At 47.0% G+C, this 24,756-nt stretch overlaps 1 protein-coding gene across 9 annotated transcripts in view; it reads right to left on the minus strand.

Annotated features, from left to right (window-relative positions):
* Atpalpha (sodium/potassium-transporting ATPase subunit alpha) overlaps positions 1–24,756 on the minus strand; it is a 111,374-nt gene that overhangs the window by 35,803 nt on the left and 50,815 nt on the right. The window contains exon 1 of one of the 9 annotated variants that reach the window (XM_076810797.1): positions 12,497–12,637. The exons of 5 other annotated variants lie outside the window; for them this stretch is intronic. In XM_076810797.1, the coding sequence (XP_076666912.1) occupies positions 12,497–12,508 (12 nt within the window). In that variant the 5' untranslated portion in view covers positions 12,509–12,637. Of the gene's footprint in view, positions 1–11,589; positions 11,611–12,496; positions 12,638–24,756 lie in introns of those variants that run through there. 3 more of the 9 variants (XM_076810794.1, XM_076810798.1, XM_076810795.1) reach the window with 3 other exon arrangements.

Genomic DNA, 24,756 nt, shown 5'->3' on the forward strand with positions numbered 1-24,756 from the left:
TGACGCATCCACTCAGGCTCAGCACCGAGCGGGCTTTCTCCCAGGAATTGTACGTAAAACGGAGGCGGAAGAGCTGCATAAATTGCAGGAACGATGAACGAGGAAAACGTGTATCGGCCGCGGGGATTGACTGACATCGTTTACCTTGAAGGAATTGGATCGCGTGTCTCGATACGGGTCTTCTCGCGTGCGCGCGTTCACTAGTCGGTCTTCAGCACCAAGCTATCCACACGATCAAACGTGGATCACGTGTGTTACTGCCCGCCGCTGCTACCCACTGATAATAAACTGTCTGAGAGGTTGGATCGTCCGAGTTCTCGCGTTAGAAACTCCAGGAACGAAAGTTTCGCCCCGTCTCCGTTGATCCCCCTGAGGTTTATAATTTATCAGATAGCGATCATTCGTCGGACACCAAACATTCTAGCAAAGAAATTCTGTGCTTTTGTTGACGATAGTTCGCAATCTGGCGAGCGCCACGCGGATCTAGGTTCCGTGTTTAAAATTGGATTTTCGTCTATTCTCGGCTGGCTGCTTCGGAAGGTCTTCGGGACATTGAGTTTATTTATGTTACACCCAGTGGGCCCCCCTCTACAGCCCACGAGATTCCCTGGCGTAGTTTCTTTCCCCGTTTTATCGGGTGTCTCGAGAAGAACGCGCGCATCAGCGGGACCAAGTTGGCTGAAGGCTGTTGCCGAGGATGTTAAGAGTCTTCTAGGGGCGAAGGTCTCTATTGGAATTTAATAAAGGGACCAGCAAATAAGTGCAGAAAAGTTTCGGCTACATTTCTGGAATCTTGGGCACGTGACTCCCCCTTGGAATTAACAGTGTCGCCGTGGTGTTAATATATTGAGCTGGGGAGAGAGTGTTAGTGGATTATTTGAAGAGTTGTGTGAGTTTCGGCTACGAACGTCAGCAATTGTTTAACCGTGGAAAAGTATACAGTAGTCGATCTCCGTACGCGGTGCGCCGTGGCTGAGTGATTAAGGATACCTTCGCTTGAGGCATTCACAGCAAAAACGGACTGACCCGCATTTTTAGCGAAATTGAGTTAGTAGCAACAATGTGTTTCAATAGGCTGTAAACAATTTTTTTTTCCAATGTGGGCTAGTCCGTTTTTGCTCTGAATACATCAGTTCATCCTTTAGCTTCCCCGTTTTAACTTTAGTTGTTCAGCTATCCCTCCCCAGTTCAAGACCTCCCACGTGCAAATCACCAAAATCACAGCAGGTACTGTTTCATATTGCGTATCGCAGGAGGTATTTACACTAAAGAAGAGCATCGAAGTCCACCAAGGATCGAAGGGAATGTCTCTAAATCAGCATTTCCATTTCACGAAGATCCAATTCCGCGACCATTACGCAATCGGTATCTGGTCCGCGTCGAACGCAATTACGCCGCGCGAGCGATTGATTTTCATTACGAAACCTTCCGTATCGATCCCGCGCGGTATTAATTATGCCCGCGTAACGGGAGATGCGGTAAATTATCGATAAGTAATCGTCGAGCACGATCGTAATCGAGCGTCACCGTGTAAGTTTACGAGCTTCCTCGTGGTCGATGAACCTCGCCTCCCTTATAAACGATGCAACGCACGAAACCATTCAGGATGCGGGGATGTGTCAGATTCAACCGACCGGCTGCAGATTTCCGACACCGATTGCGGGGAAAAGTGGCGATATTAGTCTTACAAGGGGAGGCCGCGACATCTGGGACACGGATTTTGATGAATCTCATATATGTTGCAGAGTTTCCGAAATATTAATAAAAAAGTATGTTTATAAGTAAGCTTATAAGCCGCGTAGGTGACGTATTTTCTTTCAAATTAAATGTAATATCCACTAGAAACTAATTGTACAATTAAAAAATGTGCCTGTGGCCATACATCTTTTATTAGATGTGCATGGTGTCGTGAATTTTATTGTTTCATTTGTTTTTACGATAAATCTCGTATTTTAGAATGCAAAAATAGTACTTTATCTTTTGAGGAATAAAACAGTGGAAAATATTTATACAATACAACTATTTATAGAAAAAAAATTATCCCAGTGAGAATCGAACCACCGGTGGAAGTTCCGGTGCGAGACCTGCCCTTTACACGCGCCGCTATTTATCAATACAATAAACTTTGCTATTGCTTCTGTTCGTCAATGCATAAACATCTTTTTTCATTAATATTTCGGAAACTCTGGGGCAGTGGACCCAACATGTGAGACATACAGTGGCTCGCATTAATATTCGGACACTTTTTAAAATCGCGTAACTTTTTTAGAATTGGTCCAAACAACTCGAGTTTTTTTGAGAAGCTAGAAGGATTAGTTTGCTAACTGACGCGTTTCGTCGTTTTGAGAAAAAAAATTATTTGGTCGGAATAACGAAAAGAGTAGTAAAGGTCGATTTTTAAACTTTTTTTTGTGAGCTTGTAATGAAAATTCAAAAAATACCCGTTTGTAGATTGCAGTAAGTTGTATACGTGCCTAAAATTCCATCAAAATCGGTTAACGTTGCTCCGAGCTACAAACGTTTAAAGATCTATCAATTCTAAAAAAGTTAGGCGATTTTAAAAAGTGTCCGAATATTAATGCGAGTCACTGTATATTGGTCTACTACACCTACACCACAATATATATGAGATTTATCAAAATCCGTGTCCCAGATGTCGCGGCCTCCCCTTGTTAGACAGATTAACGATCTTACTGTGGTCGATTGTGAATTACGTGGCCTTGATAAAATTCAAGACGCTGTGGCTCGTAAACGTTAGACAGCATTTGTTAGTGCACCGGTGTAAACTTGGTCCAAATTCTACTCTACAATAATTGCTTGTACGTTCTTAGATGTACCTACTTGAGGCGGTTATCAGAGGTGTGATAGCGAGTAAACCGACTCCAGCGCAGCAACGTCACACAGAATCGCGTACGAATCAGCTTTCCTGCTTCGCCCTGACATTCTCACGTTACTCCGCGTAATTGCGTTTCGTAGAACACGTTTCGCGTGGGAGGCGAAGAAATTCGTTCCTCTGCACGCACACAGTCGCCGTGGCGAAGGTGTGAACGAATGTAAACAAACGTTTCTTCTCCTGCCTGACTAACAGTAAGACGTGCTGTGTCTACTAGCGCGAGACGCTTTTCAGGCGTCGAGGAATGTCTACTTTGCATCGCACGGATGCCTGAGGGGTGAATAATCAAGCACGCCATCCTTGAAATTTTAACAAACAACCTCCATAATTGTATCGACGAGTTGCAATTAAATTCTCTGTCATCTAATTTCACTGTACAACGTCCTATAAAAATAGGTCGAAAAAATTCGACCTCAGAATCATCCTCGCGAACTTTCGCGGCCATTTAAAAACCAACGAGACACCGGGATTAGAAATTCTGATTCCGCGGGGAAAGACGTGGGCGAGCGCGATGGAGCATCTGATTTGCTATCTCGATTCGCTGCGTGCAATTAGATCGGCGCTAGAGCCACAGTGCTTCAGCCTCGAATTAGCCAATTAAAACGATCGAACGAATTAATCCAATGAACCTTAACCTCGAGATGGCCGTGTGCAAGTGCAGAACGATCGTGGACGCAAATGAAGACGCCGCTTGCCCGTGAACCCTTCCAAGAAAACCGCTCCGTACATCGAATTCCACGAAAGCAGCTTATTATCTCGACCAATAAAAGCGATGCATTTCACTATTCAAATTTTCTTCTTAAATTCTACTTTTCTAATCACTTGTGAAATATTCATTAAAACGCGGCAAAGAGTCTTCAATGCGTCCTTTTTTTTTTGCAGCCTTGTCTCGCTCATTTTTTTTAACTGATTTACCCTTAATCGACGTCCCACTTTGTGTCGTAAACGGTGAGGTGGAATCTCACAGACTCCTCTTTAATAATTTGACATTGTCAGGCCTAAATTTATTTTCAACATACACTGGAGTTATTAGTGATTTTATTACATATTTGAAACGCCACTGAGAGCTGTCTTCGTGACGCGACATTTTGTAAAGCAAGGTCGAATGAAAAGAAGGAAAATATAGGTGGAACAATTGTGCAGGAGTCTTCCAGACTCCGCGTCACCGGTTAGGGGTTAACATCGTTAAGTCGATCGAGGATCCTAGCCCAGGATTCGCGTGGGGAAGCCCTCGCGTAATGCGGCAGTGCCGTAGCTAGTTCACGGTCTTCCCTTGGTTCCCTCGAGAGATGAAAAGGGGCGGCAGCCAGGCCGCACAATTGCATAATAAATCGATGCACAAAAGGGCCCGCGCGCCGGATAAAGCGAAACGTTCGACGAATTAACGACTACCGTTCCTCCCGCGGCCGTGTGTGCGTCAACGTATCAACGGGGCCCGCCAGCTGGCCGAAATTCATTCAACTTTTCCTCGACGTCTCGTGCTGTGCAACTTTCATTCCTACGGTACACTGAATACAGTCGGGGCAGATTCGAATCGAACGCTAATAGAAATATTCAATACAGACGGAGACGATGGTACAGGGAATTAGGAAGTGAAAAAGCTGTGTCACTTGTCCATAGAACTGTGCACTTTGGAAGTAGAAATTGTAAACAAACGTGGCACTTCTTCTCTGCTTGATATTTAATATTTAGTGATTAGTTTGTACAGCTGTAAATTTATAACAGCTATTAACACTGGAATTTCCACTTAATTAAGCTACTTGAAATGTTTGAACAGAAATTTTGCATTTCGGAAATAGACAGTAAAAAGCCACCGTTATTTCAGAGTCGTAAGTAGTTAAACATACAGGCAGCTGCGTAGCACGAATACGTAAGTACGATCTTCTATGGTAGGTACATAATAGTGGCTAACTGGATCGCGCTGGTTTTTGGTGGTTTCCAGATTGACCAACGAGTTAAATCGTCCGGGAGGCTCGTCACAGCTGAGATTCAACGTGTTCACACGAAATGGAGCGAGTGTTCCTCTCAGCAACCAATAAGACACCCCCAAAACTAGGATTTTTTTTTCAACTTCCCAAGAACCTTAACACACTACTCTGAATCCGCGCAAGAGTTCCAGAAGATTCAGGGCAATTTTTCAGAAAACAGATTCAATGAAAAGGAAACCAAGCTCGTGCAGGTTTAATTAAACTTCGTCAAGCTTGTTGCCTGTATTACAGGCAACCCTTTGTTCGGTGGATTTATCCTGTTCTCGTTAACCATATCCCCAACTAATCTAAGCTTTCGAAAAACCCTGCAGTCCCCCTGGAGTTCTATCAGAGATGAATTATGCAATTGCCGAGGTAATCGCTGGATTACCAGTAGCAATGCTCCTCGATAATATCCCCTATTACTCTATGTGTGCAACGACTATCGCGCAAGTGCTAATTAAAAGTCGCTTCGCTGCCATCGGCTGGACGGTAAAACGATTACCCGCGTTGACGGCGGCGCGGTAGCCGTTAATCGTAAAAGCCAACGAAGAATCGCCGCCGCTTTTGCCGATTTCGTTCGTGCCCCGTCGCCGTTCCTTCGCCGCGAGGCGTCGCGGGAAAAGAGCAATCCCTTTGCGGGCCAACGACCGTCGACGACTTACTTCGTTAAGGGGAAACATTGGTTTAACCGAAGACCCGCAAACGCTCTAAGCAGAAGTCTTTGAAGGGGCTATTACAGCATTCGGATATCCACGGGATTTCCAGGCCGTTTTCTTCCCTCGCGCAACGGGGACAAATGGACTCTGCTCGAGGAGTTTCTTCAGACGGTGGAATTCCACTTGAAACGATTCGATTTCTCTTGAAAGAAATATTCTTTCGAATTAGAATGTTTCGCTTGGAAGAAGATTGCTGCGCTGATTAGCGACTAAAGCATCCGGGTTGCTAGTGAATTCTTTTTTATATCGCGGGGGCTGATAATGATGGTTAATTTGAAAGTTTAGTTTAAGGAACGCGGAGCACCAAGATGTGATCGCCTATTCGGGTTAATCTGGATTATTAAAGAAGCTTAAAGTAGCTTTTACACCCTCCAAAAAAGACACCCCTTTTTATCACCAGCAGACTTTCGATAAATCGCGGTAAACGCGACGCGAACTTTCTCCCGATGGAAACGTAATCGTGGACAGGTTAGAGTAAACATGTTAGCTGAAAGTAAACGCGTCTAGCTGTCTAAACTATACCTTGCGAGCTCGCTTCCAGGACTAATTAAAAGTTCCAGTTGAAAGCAATAATGGCGCAGCTAAGAATATCCGTCTAAGACGTGCGCTGGACGCCAGGTAATTATCATAGCCACGTCATTATTCAATTTCTCGTGCGCGCTGGTGCGTCATGCAACAATTGGACGTTGATAAAGGAAACCACGCCGGGGTGTGTCGTTCGACTGAATCGATCTTTCCAAGAGCCTATCGCTCGAGTTGAAACTACGGAGCGGATCATGCGGGAAAAACGATCCCGAGTTTCGGCGGCAGAATTGAAAATCGGGGAACACGAGCGAGCCTCGGCTGCCGCGATCGATCCCTATCGAACGAGGACGCGACGGTTTCCGTGCTCCCGTTTCCGGAATCGACCGACACCCGAGCCCCTCTCATTGGCTCCTTCGTCGAAACGAGAACTCGTGGGCGTTTGTCGCGAAACGAGCATGGAAAAAGCGAAAGTGCCACCGCGATCTTTCATCACACCTTCGGTCCCCTCTTTTCGAGGCGCCATTCAAGTTTCGAGGAGGAAATCTTAGGAAGAAGCGGAGCTACCATCTCGAAGGGAGAGATAGGTCTCGGGAAAACTTTGCAGACTTCTTTCGGTGAAACAGGGACGTTTAGACACAGCAAACTCTGGAGAATTCCTACTTTCGTTTAATTATTATTATTATTATTATTAACGGAAAACCCTTTAGTGTACAGAGATACAAAAATATTATCATTATTACATAGAAAGATAAAAAATAAGAGAAAGTTATAAAATATATATATATAAAATAATAATTAAAGGGGGTGGCAAAGTAGCGTCGTTTGAGGCAAAGTAAATCCACGGGTCTTGAATTTGCTCTAATGATATCATTAATTAATATTTACTTATGTTCTAGACGGTATAGGCTCTGTTTTATTTATATATCTTGTATATTAAGGGATTTCCCGTTAAATATAATAATAATAATAATTATTATTATTAAAAGAACCTTCTTTTTCATAAAACGAATCAGGTCTCTCTACTCAACTACCCTTAATTCTAATACACGAAGCAGTTGGAAATCATCGTTGTCTAAGCTGTCTGGAAACGCAAGCAAATGCACAGTGACGGTGAAAGGAAAGTTCGAAACGTGGATAACAAAGAAGTATTACAATGTAAGAAGGGTTATCTATATCTCGTGTACAGGTACACGAATTGTCGAGTTCCTATTGTCCGTCACTGTGCGTCAATTCTGCCTTTCGAACGGTTCTACCGCGAGAAGCAGCTGCGAGGGAAACTGCGGCAAAGCTGCAGCTGCACGTGAATGACACCAGCGATCGATGATGAACCGAGTATTTCCATCTGGCTGGAAAAGACACGCGAGAGCCGAAGAATGCTCGATGGAAGGCGGAGGATGAACCCTTTCGCGATGGTAACCACAAAGAGGCGAACCCGTTAGAGGTGCCCCGTTTCCATCCAGGCAAGAGTGCTCTTTGAAAGAGGGAAGTCGTGTCGGGGATAAGGTCCTTTAAATACACCGCTGGCAGCGTAGCGCGGGGTGATTGCGCGGAGAACACATCTGAACAAGCCTTCGAGGATCTCACGATTTCCTCGGCACAGATAGAGAGTCTTCCACCAGTGTCTATAAACGCACCTCGCGCCACCTTCTATTTGGAAACGCTGGGTACTTGGGGGGCAAGAGGATCCGAGAAGGGAATTCTACGGTGCGAAGTTAGAATTAAACTTGCTCGTAGCTAAAGCAGGTACCTTAGATACCTAATGTGAAAATTGGCTTTCCTTATTTATAGATTAGATAACACTAGTTGATACGTAGATAGACCAATCTTAAATTACTCTATCTTAGAAGGAGGAGGGTTCGGTGTGTAAGAAGCTGAGGATGCGTGCGGAATATTTGCAAATCGCGGTGCTAGATAGCAGTGGATCCCCAGGAATGGGGTTGCTCCTCGGTTTGCTACGTAGAAGTAGAAGGGAAGAGGCGAAAAAGGGATCTATCGTGGTCGATAAAGAATAGAGGAAGGTGGTATACGTTAGGGTAGAATTGGCCGACGTTATCATACGAATCGAAATGTCAGAGGAATTATAAATAGGTTAGGATCGATAGGCAACCCCCAGAAGGCAAGCCTGGGCGCCATCTAGTCTGCGGCCCTTCCACCTACAACCACCCCTCCGTCTGTCTTCGCCAGTCCCTGTTAAATGGACGTTCGATGCTTCCCCGGCGAGTTTTTCAACGATTCAGAGAAATCCTGCTCGATTCCACTGGTGCTGAGAGATCGTTTAACATTGCTGGAGCATGCTTGGTGGTTAGCTCGTCGACTTTCAACAGCTTGAGAGACTTCTTAGAGACTGAGAAGGATTTTGAACCGAAGAAGACGAAACTTGTGGAAAACACACCTTGGACAGAACCCTTTTCCATAGAATACTATTTTTAAACAGTCTTTGAACCGATAGAATCCTTCTACTACCTTGACTTCACCGCAATCTTTAAATTACAAGAAATCACAATCATCACCTTCCGCGACAGCTCTAGAATTCAAATGATGTTCCGAGTCTGAAGCCTTTTTCACAAACACTGCCCTAGTATCTCTAGCATTTCTATCAGCTTCTTTAACCAGCGTACTCGAGACGATCGGGCACCGATCTGCTCCAGAAAATTCTACGATAAAAGGGCCTATATTCCCTACACCCTCGAGCACTCGTTTCGTTCTTCGAGGATGGTCCAGGAGCCCCGACCTCTAATTACATCGATCCACGTGTCAGCTATCCCAGCGAGAGGCGTTCGTGTTCTAGAAACAGAGAAAACGCCCCGAGAATCCTCCACGCTCGCCGCCCTCTCGGCACGTACGCGCGGAAACGCGACAATTCCGGTGGGAAGGGAGGAAAGACTGGACCATCCCTCGATTCTCGCGTCCCCGTTGCTCCCGTTTCGTGGGCTCCTAGCCGCGAACCGCCTCGAGAACCTGTTCAGCCTCGTGTCCCGGTCTCACGTCAGCTCGTTAGGAACACTTCTGACGGAAATGACCGTTTTGTGGCTCGAAGCGGGCCGAACGAGGAACGGTTAAGTGCCGTGCGATGCTGCCGGACGGTTTTTCAGCTGAAATTCCCAGCGTACGCGTCTTGGTGGCTGGCAATTTCCACGAGAATGGTCGTTAGGCTGATGGGCGCGTTGGACCACGGCAAATGCGGATGGATCGTTCCAGGAGACGTTTCACGATTTTCGTCTGGATAATGATCGACACACTGCGAACCGTTACGGAGCTCGATTTGGCAGTAAGGAGAATGATAAGCGAAGAATGAGAAATCTGGAGGTGCGGGGGTTGGAAGGAGGATAGTCCTCGATTCAGATTTCGAAGAGGAAAAGAGACTGTCTAAGGATCTGGTCCCAAAGCTCCTGTGCGTAGCTACGATCGAGGAAGATCGATTGAAAGAGGGAGCCTCGGCCGGCAGATCTCGGACGATCGGCGGTCCCGCTGCGGCAAAGGCCAGCAAAGGTCGGCCATGACGCTCGCCGTCATGGAACGATTTCATTCTTTCCGTTTATATTGTATCGCGTAATCGATCCGCCGATAGCCGGGCACGGCGTAGTGTTGAATGAACACGGACGTCACCGCGTTATGCAACTGAGTGGAACGGTCCACGAAGGGCGCAAGTCCTTTCCACGGTACGAAGGTCGTGCCGCATTATTCCCGGGAATTGCTTCCATCTGAACATCCAGCAACGAAGCGGCACGATAATATAAACCACAACTCCGCCGCGCGACAAAAAAAAAACAGAACGAGCATCCTGACCATCCTACCAGTTACTAGGCACGACACTTAACGGCCCCAAGGGTGGAGGACACCCCCGAAAAGGGAGAACGGTGAGGCTGCTAGGAAAACGAAGGGGGCCGAGCCGAGGACGGATCGACGAAACGTCTGCAGCGACCTAAATTTCCAGAAAGGCGGGCGCACAGGTTCGGACGGAACAGCGCGTCACGCGAGCGGGGCGCGCGCGCGCGCCCGCGCGCGCTCACCGCGGTAATCGACAGCCGGAAGTCGCTCGAAGAAATTTCAATGAACGAAAAACGCCGGCAAGGGCCACTTAAAAGGATCGACCTTTTCAATTGACGGCGCCGTCCTTGGGCCACCAGCCCCCGAGAGGCGAACGGGAACTCCGCGTGCTCAGCGATCAGAATCCGCTGCTTCCCGATTCTATCTATCTAACAGATTCTAGCGCGGTAATCGAACGTGGAATTCCCCGATCGCGAGAGGATCGAACGACCGAGGAGGGAGGCCCGCGGGGAAGAAAAGGAAGGGGAGCGGTTGCAATCGAGGGCGTGTCACGGAACGTCTATACCACGTCCAGGTCAGGTATCGCGGTGCTTGTTCCGTCATTTCGACGAGCATCCCCTGACGACGTTGCTAATGAAGCTTGAAAGGTGATTAAGGAGATCGTTGCAGAGGGGAGGGGCTTTGGATTCATCGTTATCGAGGTCCTACGATTTATCCTTGCCTCCGGGGAGCTTGCGCGCTGGCGACCCAGCGAAAAGGTGAACTTTAATAGCTCGCTAAAAATACCAGTCTCCGTGCGGCCGTTATTTTCTGCCGGGACGTGGGGCGATCGATCGAATTAAGGGTGGCTTCCAGCGAGGAAAGCCGAGGAGATCGAGACGACGGTGCACGGTGGAGGTTTTCTGGGAAAGAGATCGCGAGGTTCGCGGTCAGCCTGCGCAGAAGCGCGCTATTAGGAGGTCGCTAGGGTCTAGTGGCTAGCCTATCACCGGGGCTAGGATGTTGGGAATGTTTTTTTCCCCTGGACGATCCTATGTGTCCCGTATGGATCAGGTACGGGGCTAATCTATTCTACTTGAAGCAGCGTGGACGTACCGACTCGAGGAACTGCTAAAACTATTAGAACTTCTAGAGGTTCGGTCGGAAACGACGTGACCGTCGGAGGAATCGATTCTACGGAGACGAAATCTTGGGGAAGGATCGGACTTTTATAGATCCGCGAAAGCTCCCATTGAAGGTTTACGCGAGAGATCGTGACGTCCCTTCGGAAAGTCCGCAGCTGGTCGGTCGCGCGTGCGCGCCGCGCTGCAACACCAACACCCCTCTAGGGCTACATCCACCCACGAAACGGGCACGAACGACCCTTCTAGATGTCTTGCCCGGTTGCCCCGCACTCTGGACGACGCCTAAAAAGCTAGCTCGGCACAATTAGGTCAAGGAACCACGCGTGATCCGCGATCGAACCACCCTGCGAGGGGAGCTTCATTGTGGCTGTTGCCCCCCCTTATATCTTTCCTTCGGGCGAACGGAACCCCATCGAGCCGGGGAAACGTCGATACACGTTTGCGGGCGGTAGTATCTAGAAAAGAAAACGGGGACGGCAAAAGAAACGAGGTTTCTGTGACGAATGTGTACGTCGTCTTCGGTGGGATGTATGTACGTGTGCGAAGGGGGGGTGGGTCTGTCTAATCTATGCTCTTAGAAAATCACACTTTACCATACTCCTCCGCGTTGTACGTGGTCCGAGAAGAAGAGTAAGAAGCAACGAAGACGGGGAGAAAGAGAAGGTCGGAGGGAGGGCAGCCTTTTTCCGTGTCGAGGAAGTTCCTCGGTTCCTTGGGAACGACACTGACAGAACGGATCACTGGGAAGAACTGTTTCGCGCCGATTCCGCGAGAGTTCGACGAGGAGAGACAAGGGAGAGAGACCGAGAGAGAAAGAGAGGCAGAGTGAAAGGTGGAGACAGGAGAGACCGAAGGATAGAGAGGGAGAGAGTGCGAGAGAGAGCGAGGGGAGCTTTCCGAGGCACGACCCCTTCCTTGTCTCTCCACGCCTTCTCTCTCTCTCTCTCTCTCCTGCTCTCTCCCAACCTCCCCCTTCTTCTCTCGATCGAAGCTCCTCTTTAGCAGTGGTTACACCACAAACTAGCCTCTCTCTCGCGCGCTCTCTCTCTCTCTCTCTCTCTCGCGCTCTCTTCGTTTCCTGGCCCCGTCCAACAGTCAGACTTTCCGAAGCGTGCGTTTTATGACTGACCACGGCCCGTTCCAAAGTAGACGGACGAAATGGGAATGAAAAGAGATAAGATCAGGCCCCCTAAGCACCGTCTGTCACAAAACTCTGTTATACGAACGTTGCTGCGATCTCTAACCGATTCACGCTTGTCACTCGTGTTTTCCGACTCGTTTTTCCCTCGCTCTTGCGCGTCCTCTTTTTCTTCTAACGCTCGCGCACAGACTCACACGCACCTAGCACACACACACACACACACACACACATACACACAGCAGACACGCACACGCTCTATCTCTCAGCCGAGCAAAGCAAGGGAAAAGCTGTGACGGCGTGCCTAAAGCGAAGACTCGGGCTCTGAGAACGGGAGATTGGCTGTCTAAGCGATCACAAACCTTGTCACCCATGGCTGCGGCGAGCGGTGTTCGATGAGATAGAAGGTTAACAGCGCGGCTTCGGGAGGACCAGAGACTGACTGGCGTTTCGAGTCGTCGAGGACCACCGGCATCATCGACCCGTCCACCTCCCACCGCAGCAAATCCAACCCCCACCAGCGTTACTCCCTCCCTTGCCCGACCAACCCGCTACGTGTACAGCCACGGCAGCTACCCCCACTGCGTCCACGCTCTCGATCCGTCGCCCCACTCCTCGCCAGCGTACCTCGAGCGCCACCACCGGACCAATATGACTCGAGGAAGCCTAGAGCCAGTAGCGATGGGTACGAAGGCTTTCGAGTTGCTCGATACGTGCAACGGGGTGCCTAGAATGGCTGGTTACTCGGAACTGGACTCCCTTTGGGGATCTTAGGTGATCCGCAGGGAGACTGCGGTGGTACTTGAGGGTGTCGAGGGAGCTGAGAATTTTGGGAATCTTTAAGGAGGTCTTTGCAGCAACTACTCGAGTAGAGTAATAGAAATAACATAACTATTGTAAGGTTATTTTAATAGAATTACGACTAGTGTTCCTGATTTCTCGATATTTTTTGTTTCTCGAGAAATCAGAAATAATCAAATCATACTTCTCGAGAATTCTCGAGAAATTGAAAGAAATATTACAAAATTTATATTTTTGGAATAATGTTGATAATATTTATCAAAAGCACAGGAAACCTTTAACTAATTGTTCATTCCTGTCTAATTTGCACAGTGGACTCAAAAATATGAAATTCCTTTGTTAAAGTCCGCAATTTATCGGTTTCTTCATACTAATTTCTTGGAGGCTCTCTGCGTTTGCTATCTCTATTTGTTTTCTTAATGGTAATTCTTCATTTTAAGGACCCGTAAATTTTCCAGTATTTTCAGGAGAATCATGGTTACTGTTATATTTTCCGAAAAGTCTAGCTACTTAAAAATTGTTCTGGCGTTATATACATATCTGTCGTGGATATTAAGTGACAAACACGTCTTTTGAATCTTTTTGGAGAGATTCTCCATTACCTATGCAACAATTTTATAAGGGATACAATAATTTCGTCTCTTCTTTTCGATATTTCTTCTTTAATAGCCACAAGAAACTCATTACTTAATTCAGTAGGTGTACCATTTTTCTAAATTGTTAAATAAGAATTTAAGAGCACCTTCACCAGTCAATAATGTTGAATCTTCTCTACTCAGATTTTCTATTGTAATTCATATAGGTTCTAATGCTACTAATAAGATTTATTATATATTATAGATGTGTCTATACGTTTGCAATTAACTAGTAATATACAATTTGAACTAACTAAAAATTCAATTCTGAAAATAAATGAGATTTATAATAATTTTCGTAGACTCAAGTTTCTCGAGAAAAATAATATTTCTTGAGAAATAAGAAATAAGCATTTATAAAATTTCTCGAGAAATTCTCGAGAATTCTTTCTCGAGAAAGAACACTACTTACGCCGAGCGTATAGTTGTATGGGGCTACAAATTGAGATTGTCAGATGCCGACCGTTGAAGAGACAACCAGGGACGGTTTGACAAAGACTCGCTTCCGAGACTGTGAATCATGATTCACAGTCTCGGAAGCGAGTACGCATTGTGAAGTCTGATAAAGACCGTAGGTCGAAAAAGTTTCCTATCCGCCTCTCGTCATCAGCTGAACCCCTCAGTGCAATGATTCTCAGAAAAATCACCCATCTTATATATATATATATCGTCTCACCGCTGATCGAAAACAATTCCTGGAACCCCCAGTAGCCAGGCCCCAGACCGAGTTGCTCGGAAACCTGCAAGCCGTAGGATCGAATGCCCATCGCTACCTACAACCCCCGCGCCCTCGCCAACCTCCAACGACCCACCCTCCCCGTGGCACCGTTCGAATCCCCAGCCTAGAGAAAAGCCAGTTTCCTACCCAGTCCGCGCCCCCGAACGCGATAGCGCACGCTCCGACGTTCCGCCAGTGGTTCTCACCCCCCCTGGCGTACACCGGAAGCCGATACCGGATACACACACCCCGTCTGTCTCACCGTGGCTCTCCCTGGGGAAATTTTTCGGGCGAGAAGTGTGCCATGACGGAGGGTTAATTGAAGGGGCAAGAAATACGGCTGGTGGCTGAGCACGCTGGGTCGATCGTACGCCTTCGAGGGGGGGTGGCTGTCGGCGGAGGGTCGGAGGTAACGGGGACACGGTGCTATGGGGATGTGACGGTTCCGGGTGATTTTTGGACGGGTCACGTCGCCGGGAAGAGGGGGTGTGAGAGTTTTCGAGAACTGGGACGACCGGAGGCTCTCTTCCCGCGGAGGAACGCGACTCCTTGGGGCGAGGGGTGCATGTGACTGCGTCGATCGAAACGGGGACGACAAGACCAGCAGGGTGAAGAAACTTGTTGAGGGAGATCCGTGTTCGTTAAAGGGGCTTCAGTCGTCGAGGCACAGACGTCACGGAAAGAGCGCCTCTGAAAATTTCATCGGCGATGCGAGGAAACGACGCCGGGGTTGGAGGGACGGGGGGTTGCGCACGGATGAGAAACACTGTGCCGAGAAACATCTGTGCTACTGGGCTACGCGCCGCGCGGCGCTTCGGCCGACCGACCGACTCTACTCGCGCTATTCTCTCTCCTCCACCTCTCTCTCTTTCCCTCCTTCGATCGGACCTTACACACTCCGGAGCTCTTTCCCTTGCTCCACCATGGCGAGCCACCCGCCCTGCAGGTTACGGGGTCCCTTCCCTTCCAGAGTCCCTGCCAGGACGCTGTGCGCGCTCTACCCTGGGATCCTGTGTCCCGAGGATCCTCGGGGATCATTGAATCCCCGTATTATCCCCCTCCGCCGTCTCTCATTGCATATTTCGTAACCCGAGGATGGGAGCCCCTGTATTGCAGTTATGGATTCCACCTCGAATATGGGGATGCTCCACGTGACGGACTGCGGAGGGATGTTTTTAGCTTCGCTGTTCTTAATTGCTATTCGTCGAAGAATCCTCTGCGTGACAAATTCTTGCCCCTTAAAATATCCCTCCCTCAGCTTCGCGCACTCTTTGTTTCTTTTTTCTGAGAAAAGTAGACCTCTAAAGGCGGGATCTCCTACCTGCGACCGGTCGCAGAACACTGGTGCAATGGGGAAGCATGCATCTGTTCTCCTGCAAGCGTCTGCGATCGTCGGGTATGCGCCAGACGAAGGAGCCTGACGCGAGTCTGTTTGAGTACCAGCCTAGGCTACTCGAGACGCAACGCAATGCGATAGGGTCTGTTTCCCATTATACCTAGTCGCAGGCTGGGCACTGCGACCACCGGTCGCTAGACTGCTCCCGAAGGGAGTCTAGCGACCGGTCGCACTGCAACCCATTGCCACAGTGGGACAGAATCCCAAGAAATAAGGGGAAAAGTCAGAATTCAAAAGATATGGGAGTATGAATTTGTATATGATACCTGTAGACTACTAATATGAGCACCTAAAAAAGGTAAAAATATCATGACGCCTACCTTCTGATCTGTGTGTAAACGCGTGTCTATGTTTGCATGTATTTTTCATGTAGAATTTTAAATCGTGTGTTTTAATTTTTGGTGATATAAAAGAAAACAAATTTTGAGATCCCAAATGAGTGGTATCGATTCTGCTAAGCAACAGCAAATACCTAATTAGTTACATACAGTTTTTTTCCATAAGAAACCAATTGCAAATTGTCAGCAATCATCGACTTTTCAGTTGCCTTCCAGGAACTTCCGATCGAATTTTTTGTTTGTGTTACAAGTAATCAACATAATCTTGTCCTTGCTACTGCGGAGAAAGCATTTGCGAATATTTGGCAGTAATGGATTAAATACGTGTATTCTATGTCGCGCAGTGGGGGTGAATCCGAAGAAATAGGGGGAAAATGCAACATCCTGTATTTCGCTTTTAAAAATGCCGAATATTATTAAGGAAATTGATACAAAAAGTGTTAATATACTAGTCTGACGATATTTCAGAAAATAACGATAATTCGTCATGAATTAACGTCAATGATTCAAAAAAAAAAACTAAAACAATTTGCGCGATATAGAGTAATTAAGAAACATATGCCGAGTAACTTGCAAAACAGCGGAACAATTTTTAGGCTTAATCCCCAATTGCTACAAGCTAGTTCCTCTACGTTCGGCAGGCAATAAACCGTGTTTCGCTTCAGAGTAAAGGAATAATAAGTATGGTCGGGACGTTGACCGTGACGATAATTAATTTTATGGTCCGCACAATTACCAACAGAAGAAGATGTTCTTATGTTAGATCGAAGAATGTTTCCCTGGCAATGGGGTAGGAAACGAAATTATTCTGCAGAAAGACCAGTGCGCCTCGCGGAGAGCTACAGGAAGAAAGGGGGTGGTCCGCTGACTGCGCGTGATGCCGCCAGCCCGGTTCTCCCGACAAATTCGAGACCGATCCCTTATCTCTTGAATATAAACACGCGTTGGAATATTAAAACAAAAGCACGCGCTGACGTATTCAGATGTGAGAGAAGGTGGGCCATTGGGAGGATAGAGTATTTTGAGCTACAATTTTTTTTATAATTTTTCAAATCTTTATTTCTGGCTTCTTCTTGGGTCTCTTCACCCAATTGGCCGAGTGGAAGGTGGCCAAAATATTTTATACATTCGCAGGCATGTATTAACGCTTTGTGAACAGTATTTGGTATATAGGATAACATGGATACAGGTTTACAAATATTCCTGCACTTCCCACGGTTTATTTATCAAATTCACCAAAAATTAAAAGACTCGATTTAAAATTCTACACGAAAAATACATACAAACATAGACACGTGTGTTTACACAGATCAGAAGTATGCGTCATGATATTTTTACCTTTTGTAGGTGTTCATATTAGTAGTCTACAGGTATCACATAAAAATATATAATCCTCCCACAATTTTTGAATTCTGACTCGTTTCCTTGTTTCTTGGGATTCTATCCAACTGTGGCAATGGACTTGGTCGCAGGCAGGGATATTCAGCCTAGGGCCAGTCGCTGGGCCAAATCGCTGCGACCAGTCGCAGGTAGGAGATCCCGGCTTAAGGAGGGAATTAGATACGTCCCTTAGCCTTCAGCGCCTCACGCGTCTATAATGGATCGCCGTGCGAAACAGGAATAAGCTTCCCAGCCCTAAGTTGCAGAGTTTGATGAAGAAACCGCTACCTCTTCGAGACCCCATCGAGATAATACCCTGGAACATCGATCGTCCTTTCTAAACGCAACCAAGACGACTGGAAATAAAATCCAGCGATTCCACCCCGCGGCACTGCACCCCGCCCTCCCGTTGCTCGGGGCGTTGGAAAACCTGTCAGCCGACAGGCGCGTGCAGTTTCGTCGGCGGAGGAAATTCAATCGCTATCACGGCGTTTCCCGTTGTCAGCGATTTAATCATTGGGCGGCCATCAACGCCAGCCGACCGTCCCTTCCGCACTTTTCATTAACGGTTCGTTAAGCGACGTGTCTGGAGTCCAGTCGCCCCCAGACCTCCAGCCATTCCCGAGTGAGAGGAGGCTGGTCGTTCTCGAAATTTCTTGGTAATTACTTCTGCCGCTGATAACGATCCACCTGCACGATAGTCGCTTCATAAGTCGTAATTCTTTATTTACGCGTAGCGCAATTATCTTTGCAACTGTATTCTTAGAGCTACACACAGCGTTACCAACCCTACGGATTTTTCCGTAGATCTACGAATTTTTTATTTTATCTACGGATCTACGGATTGTAAACTGAAATCTACGGATTTTTCACCTTAAATTATTTAATACTATTGATATGTATAATTTTAAAACTAAGGTAATTCGAAATTGATAAAACAAGAGATTCTGATTCTGATTAAAGAAATCATTTACTGTTTAATTTGACCCATTGATTTTACGATCCAAATTGCCGATTTACTGCGGGTAGCTAAATTCCACTTCACTACAAGAGCTTTTCATCGCACTTAATCGCTGCAATTCAAACTATTACTTTCTAGTTCTACTACCCTACATTTTGAAAGAGTACAATAGGAATTAGCAAAGTTGATTTCAGGATCTTTGCATGTGAACTTTTTTAATTCCTTTTCCTGAATTTACGTCGGGACGAAAGGCTTTGGCGAAAACGACTTTCGGGGAAACATTATTTTTGGGGAGAAGCTCTTGTACCGAGGTGGAATTAGTAAAAGTCGATTTCACAACTTTAGCACGTGAACTTTTTTCGTAATTTGTGAATTTTCGTTGTGACAATAATTTTTTTTGAGGATGTTAGGTGAGGGTCGAAATATAAGATTCCTAGAAAGGATTTGGGTAATGACGGTTTCCGCGAGCAAGGGAATTAGCTTCTTTCGTACATGTAATAATTAACACTTCTGAAGAAAATTCCACGGAATGTTGAACTTTTCTCTACGGATTTTTAAAAATCTGTGTTGGCAACACTGGCTACACACTTCTTCCCATTTCCTATAAGTCTCCTACAGTTTCACCTAAGTCAGCTCATAGGAGCTCGAGCACTAAATGACCACTTCTCTAATGCACAGCCAACCAAAATCAACCCCCCTAATTTTAACTCACATCCTTCACACCCCCATGAACCAGCCTCGGTTCAATCTCTGCTCAATCAATCCCCAAAATGCCCCGACCGTATCCAATAAAGTGATTCGCCGAAAATACTGGCCGCCGATAAATAATACAAAATGTCAAAGACCAGAGGGAGCGGGTGAGCGCGCGACGCAATCATCAAAGCGTCAGCCAGATCGATCCTCCCTTCGGGGAGGGGTGGAGCGGCTGGGAACACTTCCGCGGAACTGGGCTAGGCTAAAGTCCCTGAAACAACTCGTTACGTAACTTCCGGCGGCGTGCCGCTCGACAATGCGGTTCCTTATTGCGGGCCAGGGATTATTCTCAAGTCGGAGGCCTGTTAAAAAGCAACCCCCGTCCGTCCCTCGGCCCTCTGGCTGTCCATTGTCGTGGCACCAGCCACTTTGCCAACAGAAAGACCAGGGAGAGAGAGAGAGAAAGAGGGAGATGGGCCAGACATCGTCGTTCATGGGAACCGATAACGCTTGACAAATGTCATCGAGGGTAAAGGAGCGTGGGGGGGGGGGTGGAAGATAAAACGAAGTGGAGCGCCAGCGACGACATCGTTACGCGGGGGCTGGGGGTGGAAGACGCCTGGCCACGAGCGGTTCTTTCGAAAACTGGGCGAAAGTCGAGTATATATCCCGAGGATGGAACTTGTTACGTAACTCCGTGGAAAATCCAGGGAGCCCGCGTAAGCCTCGTCCAGGATCCGAGGACCCTTCTAACTCACCCCCGCCCCCGCACGCTGGTTTGTTGGCAGATCCTTACCGTCCTACTTTGTCACATAGGCAATTTCGACGAATCCAGAGAGGCTCTTGGGAAAAGACTGGGAGAAACTGGAGGGAATATTTAGCTTCTATCGAAACTATAATTCTTGGATCTCCAGAGCTCTGAAGTAACTAGATTGTTGTCGTACGACCTCGACTGTTCCTCGAGCTCCGAAGACGACCACTTAAGGGACTTTATAGGAACGTAGCTATGTACGGGGCACCTGCTTCTCCCTGGAACGAGGAGAAATCTCGATGGCCGTTCGCTGGAGGCATAGACAGCCCGTAAACGGCGGGAGAAGTGAAACGGCGAGGGGACATTTTACGCAGCCGAGGGGAAGGTTCCTGAGGAAAGCTGGAAGGCCGGGCACGCGACCGGCAAGGGAGAGAGTTGCGTAGCGATACGGCGAAAGGGGTGGCGAGGTATTAACTGGGTCGATAATCGAACGACGTCAAAGAGAGCCCTGAGTCAAGGGACACCGCCTTGTCACTGTCACCGCGAACCGGGGAGAGGTGCGAACTTGAAACGATCCTGGAAAACCGGCCAGGCAACCTTGACACACTTGTCCAGCCACGATTCGCCGTTCTCCGTACAAATTAAATTTGCCTAAGTACCAATCCGTCGATTAGGCCAACTGTCCAGCTCACGAACTTGCCCCGGCTTAAGGCGTCGAGTAGGTGTCTCCAAAATGGCGGCCAGATGAGTATTCTAAGAGAACGTCTTTGTTCTGAAATGCCATATTTCTTCGTGGACGTTCGTGCGAAGTAGAAACGGCAGGTATGTGTACGTACCTAGTTTATTCGTCGAGATGAATGATACTGTAATTGAAAGAGGGTGACAATGGGGCCGGACAATCTGCCTTCCGACTGATTCTTAGGAGATAAGTAAAGACTGAGAGAATAGAGTGAACCCTGCAGAATTTCAAAAGATAAGTCTCGGTTAGCTGTGGGACTTATTAAGTACCTCTTTTTCGGCATTGTCTCGGTGACTGAGCTTGCAGATTTTCGGACTATGCGGAGTGGCTCTAGACGCTGCATCCACTAAGCTACAGCTCTCTTCTCGGTGAAGACGAAGCAACGTGACAGATGCAGGTGCAATATACATAGTTGCTCAGTAAAGACTATTCTGTAATCGTACTTCGATGGGTGCATTCGGTCAAACGCAGCGCGCAACTGTACATTTTCGTTGTACGAAACCATATCTATTCTTTTACACAAATCGATGCTTCTTATTACCTTATGTATAAGGAATAGAAGGACACGGTAGAAGTAGAACAGAGATCTGACGTCTCATTCTTACTGTAATCGATAAAACATCCGTCTAGCAGAAAATTCGAACAACTGCACCGAAATATTCAAGCCGAAGGGGTGACTCACAGGAAACAGTTGGATCCTATCGTGCGCTGATTTGGGGGGGTTCAAGGCACGTTCGCGTTCGCTTACTCTCGCCGAGCAACCCGAGTCGCAGCGGAGGGTAAGCAAAGAGCAAACAACAACGGGTTTAATAGAGATTTATAATCGAGACAGAGCTCAGGAGACACTGTGCTCAAGGAAGGGCTCACCTCCGCTGACGAAACTTCCTCGACCCTCCACCCCTTTCTTCCACCTTGAAGCGAACCCTCAGGGCGCCTCTGAGAGACACGAACTCCTAATCGCGGAACACAGGCAACGATTCGAATAGCAATGAGAGTGCAATGAAAGCATAGGTGTTCCTCTACTTCAAGCTCGCCGGAGAAATTGCTCCAGACCCGTTACGACTTTCCGTTGGAAGCGCGACAAACTACCCCCTTTCCACGGGATTAAACAAGGAGGCACAGCAGCCCAGGTGATTTCGCCACCTGCGACTGGGTCTCCGTTCAATATCGCATAAAATCTCCGCGCTGCACCAACCCTCGAGCTCGACGATAATCAAGCTTCTCCCGAAGGCACGAGACGCCCAACAGTGAGTTCAAATCCCATCTAACTCCTACCTCCGTGCGATCAAACGCGTCGACTTCGATGCATACCCCAGGTAATCAGCATTCCCTCTCAACAAGGAACAACAAGAAACAACTAGGAACCAGTGACTCTGTAACCTGATGCGCGCAGTAATGCCTCCCCAAACCAAAGGTACACTCAGACACCCCAAAGTCTCCAGACACCAACATCCACGCCATCCTAAACACCTCGAAACAGTCCACAATTATACTATTCTCCTAGTATTCTACTCGAGCCTGCCTCTGAATGCAGTTCCACACCCTCGGAGCGCACCGTGTAGAACGTGGAGGAGATCGTCGCGAAGGGGTTAAGCGACACGTTGCAGCGAATCGATAGGCGGCCGAGAGGAGATCGTGGCTGGCCCAGAATAGCTACATACAGGATACTGTATGTACGCGTGTGGTCAAGAGCAAGGGGACCGAAATCTGGCGGAAAGAGACGGACAGAGGAAGCGGAGCGCGCCGCTGGGCTCTCTCGTAATCCGCGAGAAGGCCGACGGTGGGAGGGGCGGTCGAAGAATCGCAAAGGGGAGGGTGGCTGCGGACGGAGGAGAGGGGGAGCACGGTCGCGTGCAGACGCGACGAGAACGCAGCCCCGCCGACGCCGGAATTTCATTGACGCACTTGCTCCGCGAGATCTCGCCTCGCCCTCTCCTCTCCTCTCTCATCTGTCTCTCTCTGTGCGTCGTCACGCGCGAATTACCAGTTATCCCCGTTCATCCGCTATTTATAAATATTTCCAACCTAACAACTGGAGCGCCGGAGAGCCTCCATTTTGCTCTTGCCCTCTGAATTTTTTTTTGTACTTTTCCTTTTAGTTCTTCTTTTTTTTTTTGTTTAAGGGTAAAATCAGCAAAACTTCCACCGAGGGGAGAACTTTGGTGCGCGGTTGTGGTTGCGTTGGATGCTGGAATTTTTTGTGATAGCGCTGCGAGTAGTTAAGTGCAGGTCACCCTGTATATTGGTAGCGTATGTGTTGCGAGGAGTTGAAAGGACTGATTACAATGTGAGTCATTAAGTGGCAGTGACACGCGTGCACGCGCAAGACGAGTGTCTTCTCCAGGTTCGGTACGAGATACGAGGCTCTGGTTAGATTTAATTCGCAGGAAATGAATCATATTTCAGGGCCCCTTTCCGCGCTTACATCACACGTAATACATTTTAACTAGGAGACTGTCTGTTGTGTTTTCTCCTACGCCCCCGCTGCTCAGCCTCCCTTAATTGTCGCAATCCTCCGCCAGCTTTGTTTTACTTAGCGGTCAGTCGACGTCGCTTCGCTGGAGGGCCAGGCAACCACGTGGAGCAACGAATTTCTGGACGGAGGCACAGTGGGGAAGTTTTGCGACTTTATGGCCAAAACTACGGACATGAAATTTGTTAATTTTACAAATTTAATACAATTGTCGATTGAAGAACTATATCCATTTTCGTGGTCAAAACCTGAGAACTTATTTTTAATATATAAAATTCGGCAGTTTTACGTTCTGGTATATGAGGAAATAAATTATCCGAAAAACAGCACTTACGAAAATTACGAACGATAAAGATTTTTTTATTATTTACATTTACACACTTTTTTCTTTGTTAGAGCATGCCTCTGCTATAGTGCAGCAGGGTATAGCCGAAGGGTTTTCGCTTCTGACGACAAACAAACATACATAATACAAACAATCAAACAGGGGATCGAAGCTGAATAAAATTGTTTAAAAAAGAATAAAAAGGTTTGTAATGTACAACATGTGAACCAGTCTAGGTCACAGTTATGTCGTATATTAGACAAGATACACTGGATCGTGTTTAAAAAAATGCATATGATTACAAGATTAGCCAACGAAAAATAGGAATGAAAATCATTGCACGATATTATGTGATTGATAACTATTTTATGTATTGAAAATTGATTCTTATATGAAAAGGTTATTTCTAATACACTGCTTTAAAAATTGTATAAATTACGTATTAAAAACCGAAACATAATTATTTTGAGGACAAAAAGATATCTTACGCACCACCAGGAATTGAATCCATGCCTTGAAATTATTTTCAGATCTTTGGATAACACAATATAAGTATTTGAAGCAACTTGAAAATCTGGATTAATTCTTTGCGATTTGTCTAACCTCACATGAACATAAACATTTGCGAGTCTATACGAGCTTTGTATTAAAACATTTAACAGTAAAATTGGTGGCATTTGATACTCATATTAGTTCTTCAATTGACGTTTGCATTTATTTTGTCGAATTAAAAAATTTATTTATTTTTTTTGTTAAATCGCGAAATTTCCCCACTGCGCGAGGGAGGCGGATGTTAAACGGCACTTCTTTGAAGGCGCGTAGAGCAGCTCGGTGATTAGAAAGGGGTGGAATAAAAGCTCTGAAATCTATTCACTTTTGGCGTGCAGGGTCCAGGAAACCCTGAACAGGTATTTTCTCCCAATTATCACGCAGAGAGAGATCCCCCCGACAGATGCGGGAAAGCTTCAAGTTTCAAAGTGTATTCCAACGAATTCTGAATGTCCTTTCGGAGAGACGGGCGAATACACCTCCGCCGCGCTGCCCAATCGAAACAATCCCCTTTGGAAACCTGTCCCCATGTTTTTTCGCACAATAAGGGATTTGCCCGTGTTTCAGAGGGCAGGCCTTTGTGGAACAAGAAACTGTTACGAACTCAATTTACCGTGCACGCAGCGGGTTTCTCCAGCAAATGCAATTTCTCCTCCGCTTTGCAAGAATGCCGCTCAACGCTGTGCTGTTTCTATTGCAAGTTGTCGAAACTTAACGGCTCTCGGAATTCCAACAAACAAACAAACAAACGGGCCAATTTCGTCGTTCATTTAAAATACATATATTTTTTTAACACTTAAGGCCAGATCCACTCTCTCGGTCCGACCACGATCAAAATCACATCCCTGAGCGTCCAGACTCGT

Source organism: Andrena cerasifolii, chromosome 4 (assembly GCF_050908995.1).
Source record: "Andrena cerasifolii isolate SP2316 chromosome 4, iyAndCera1_principal, whole genome shotgun sequence".
NCBI lineage: Eukaryota > Metazoa > Arthropoda > Insecta > Hymenoptera > Andrenidae > Andrena > Andrena cerasifolii.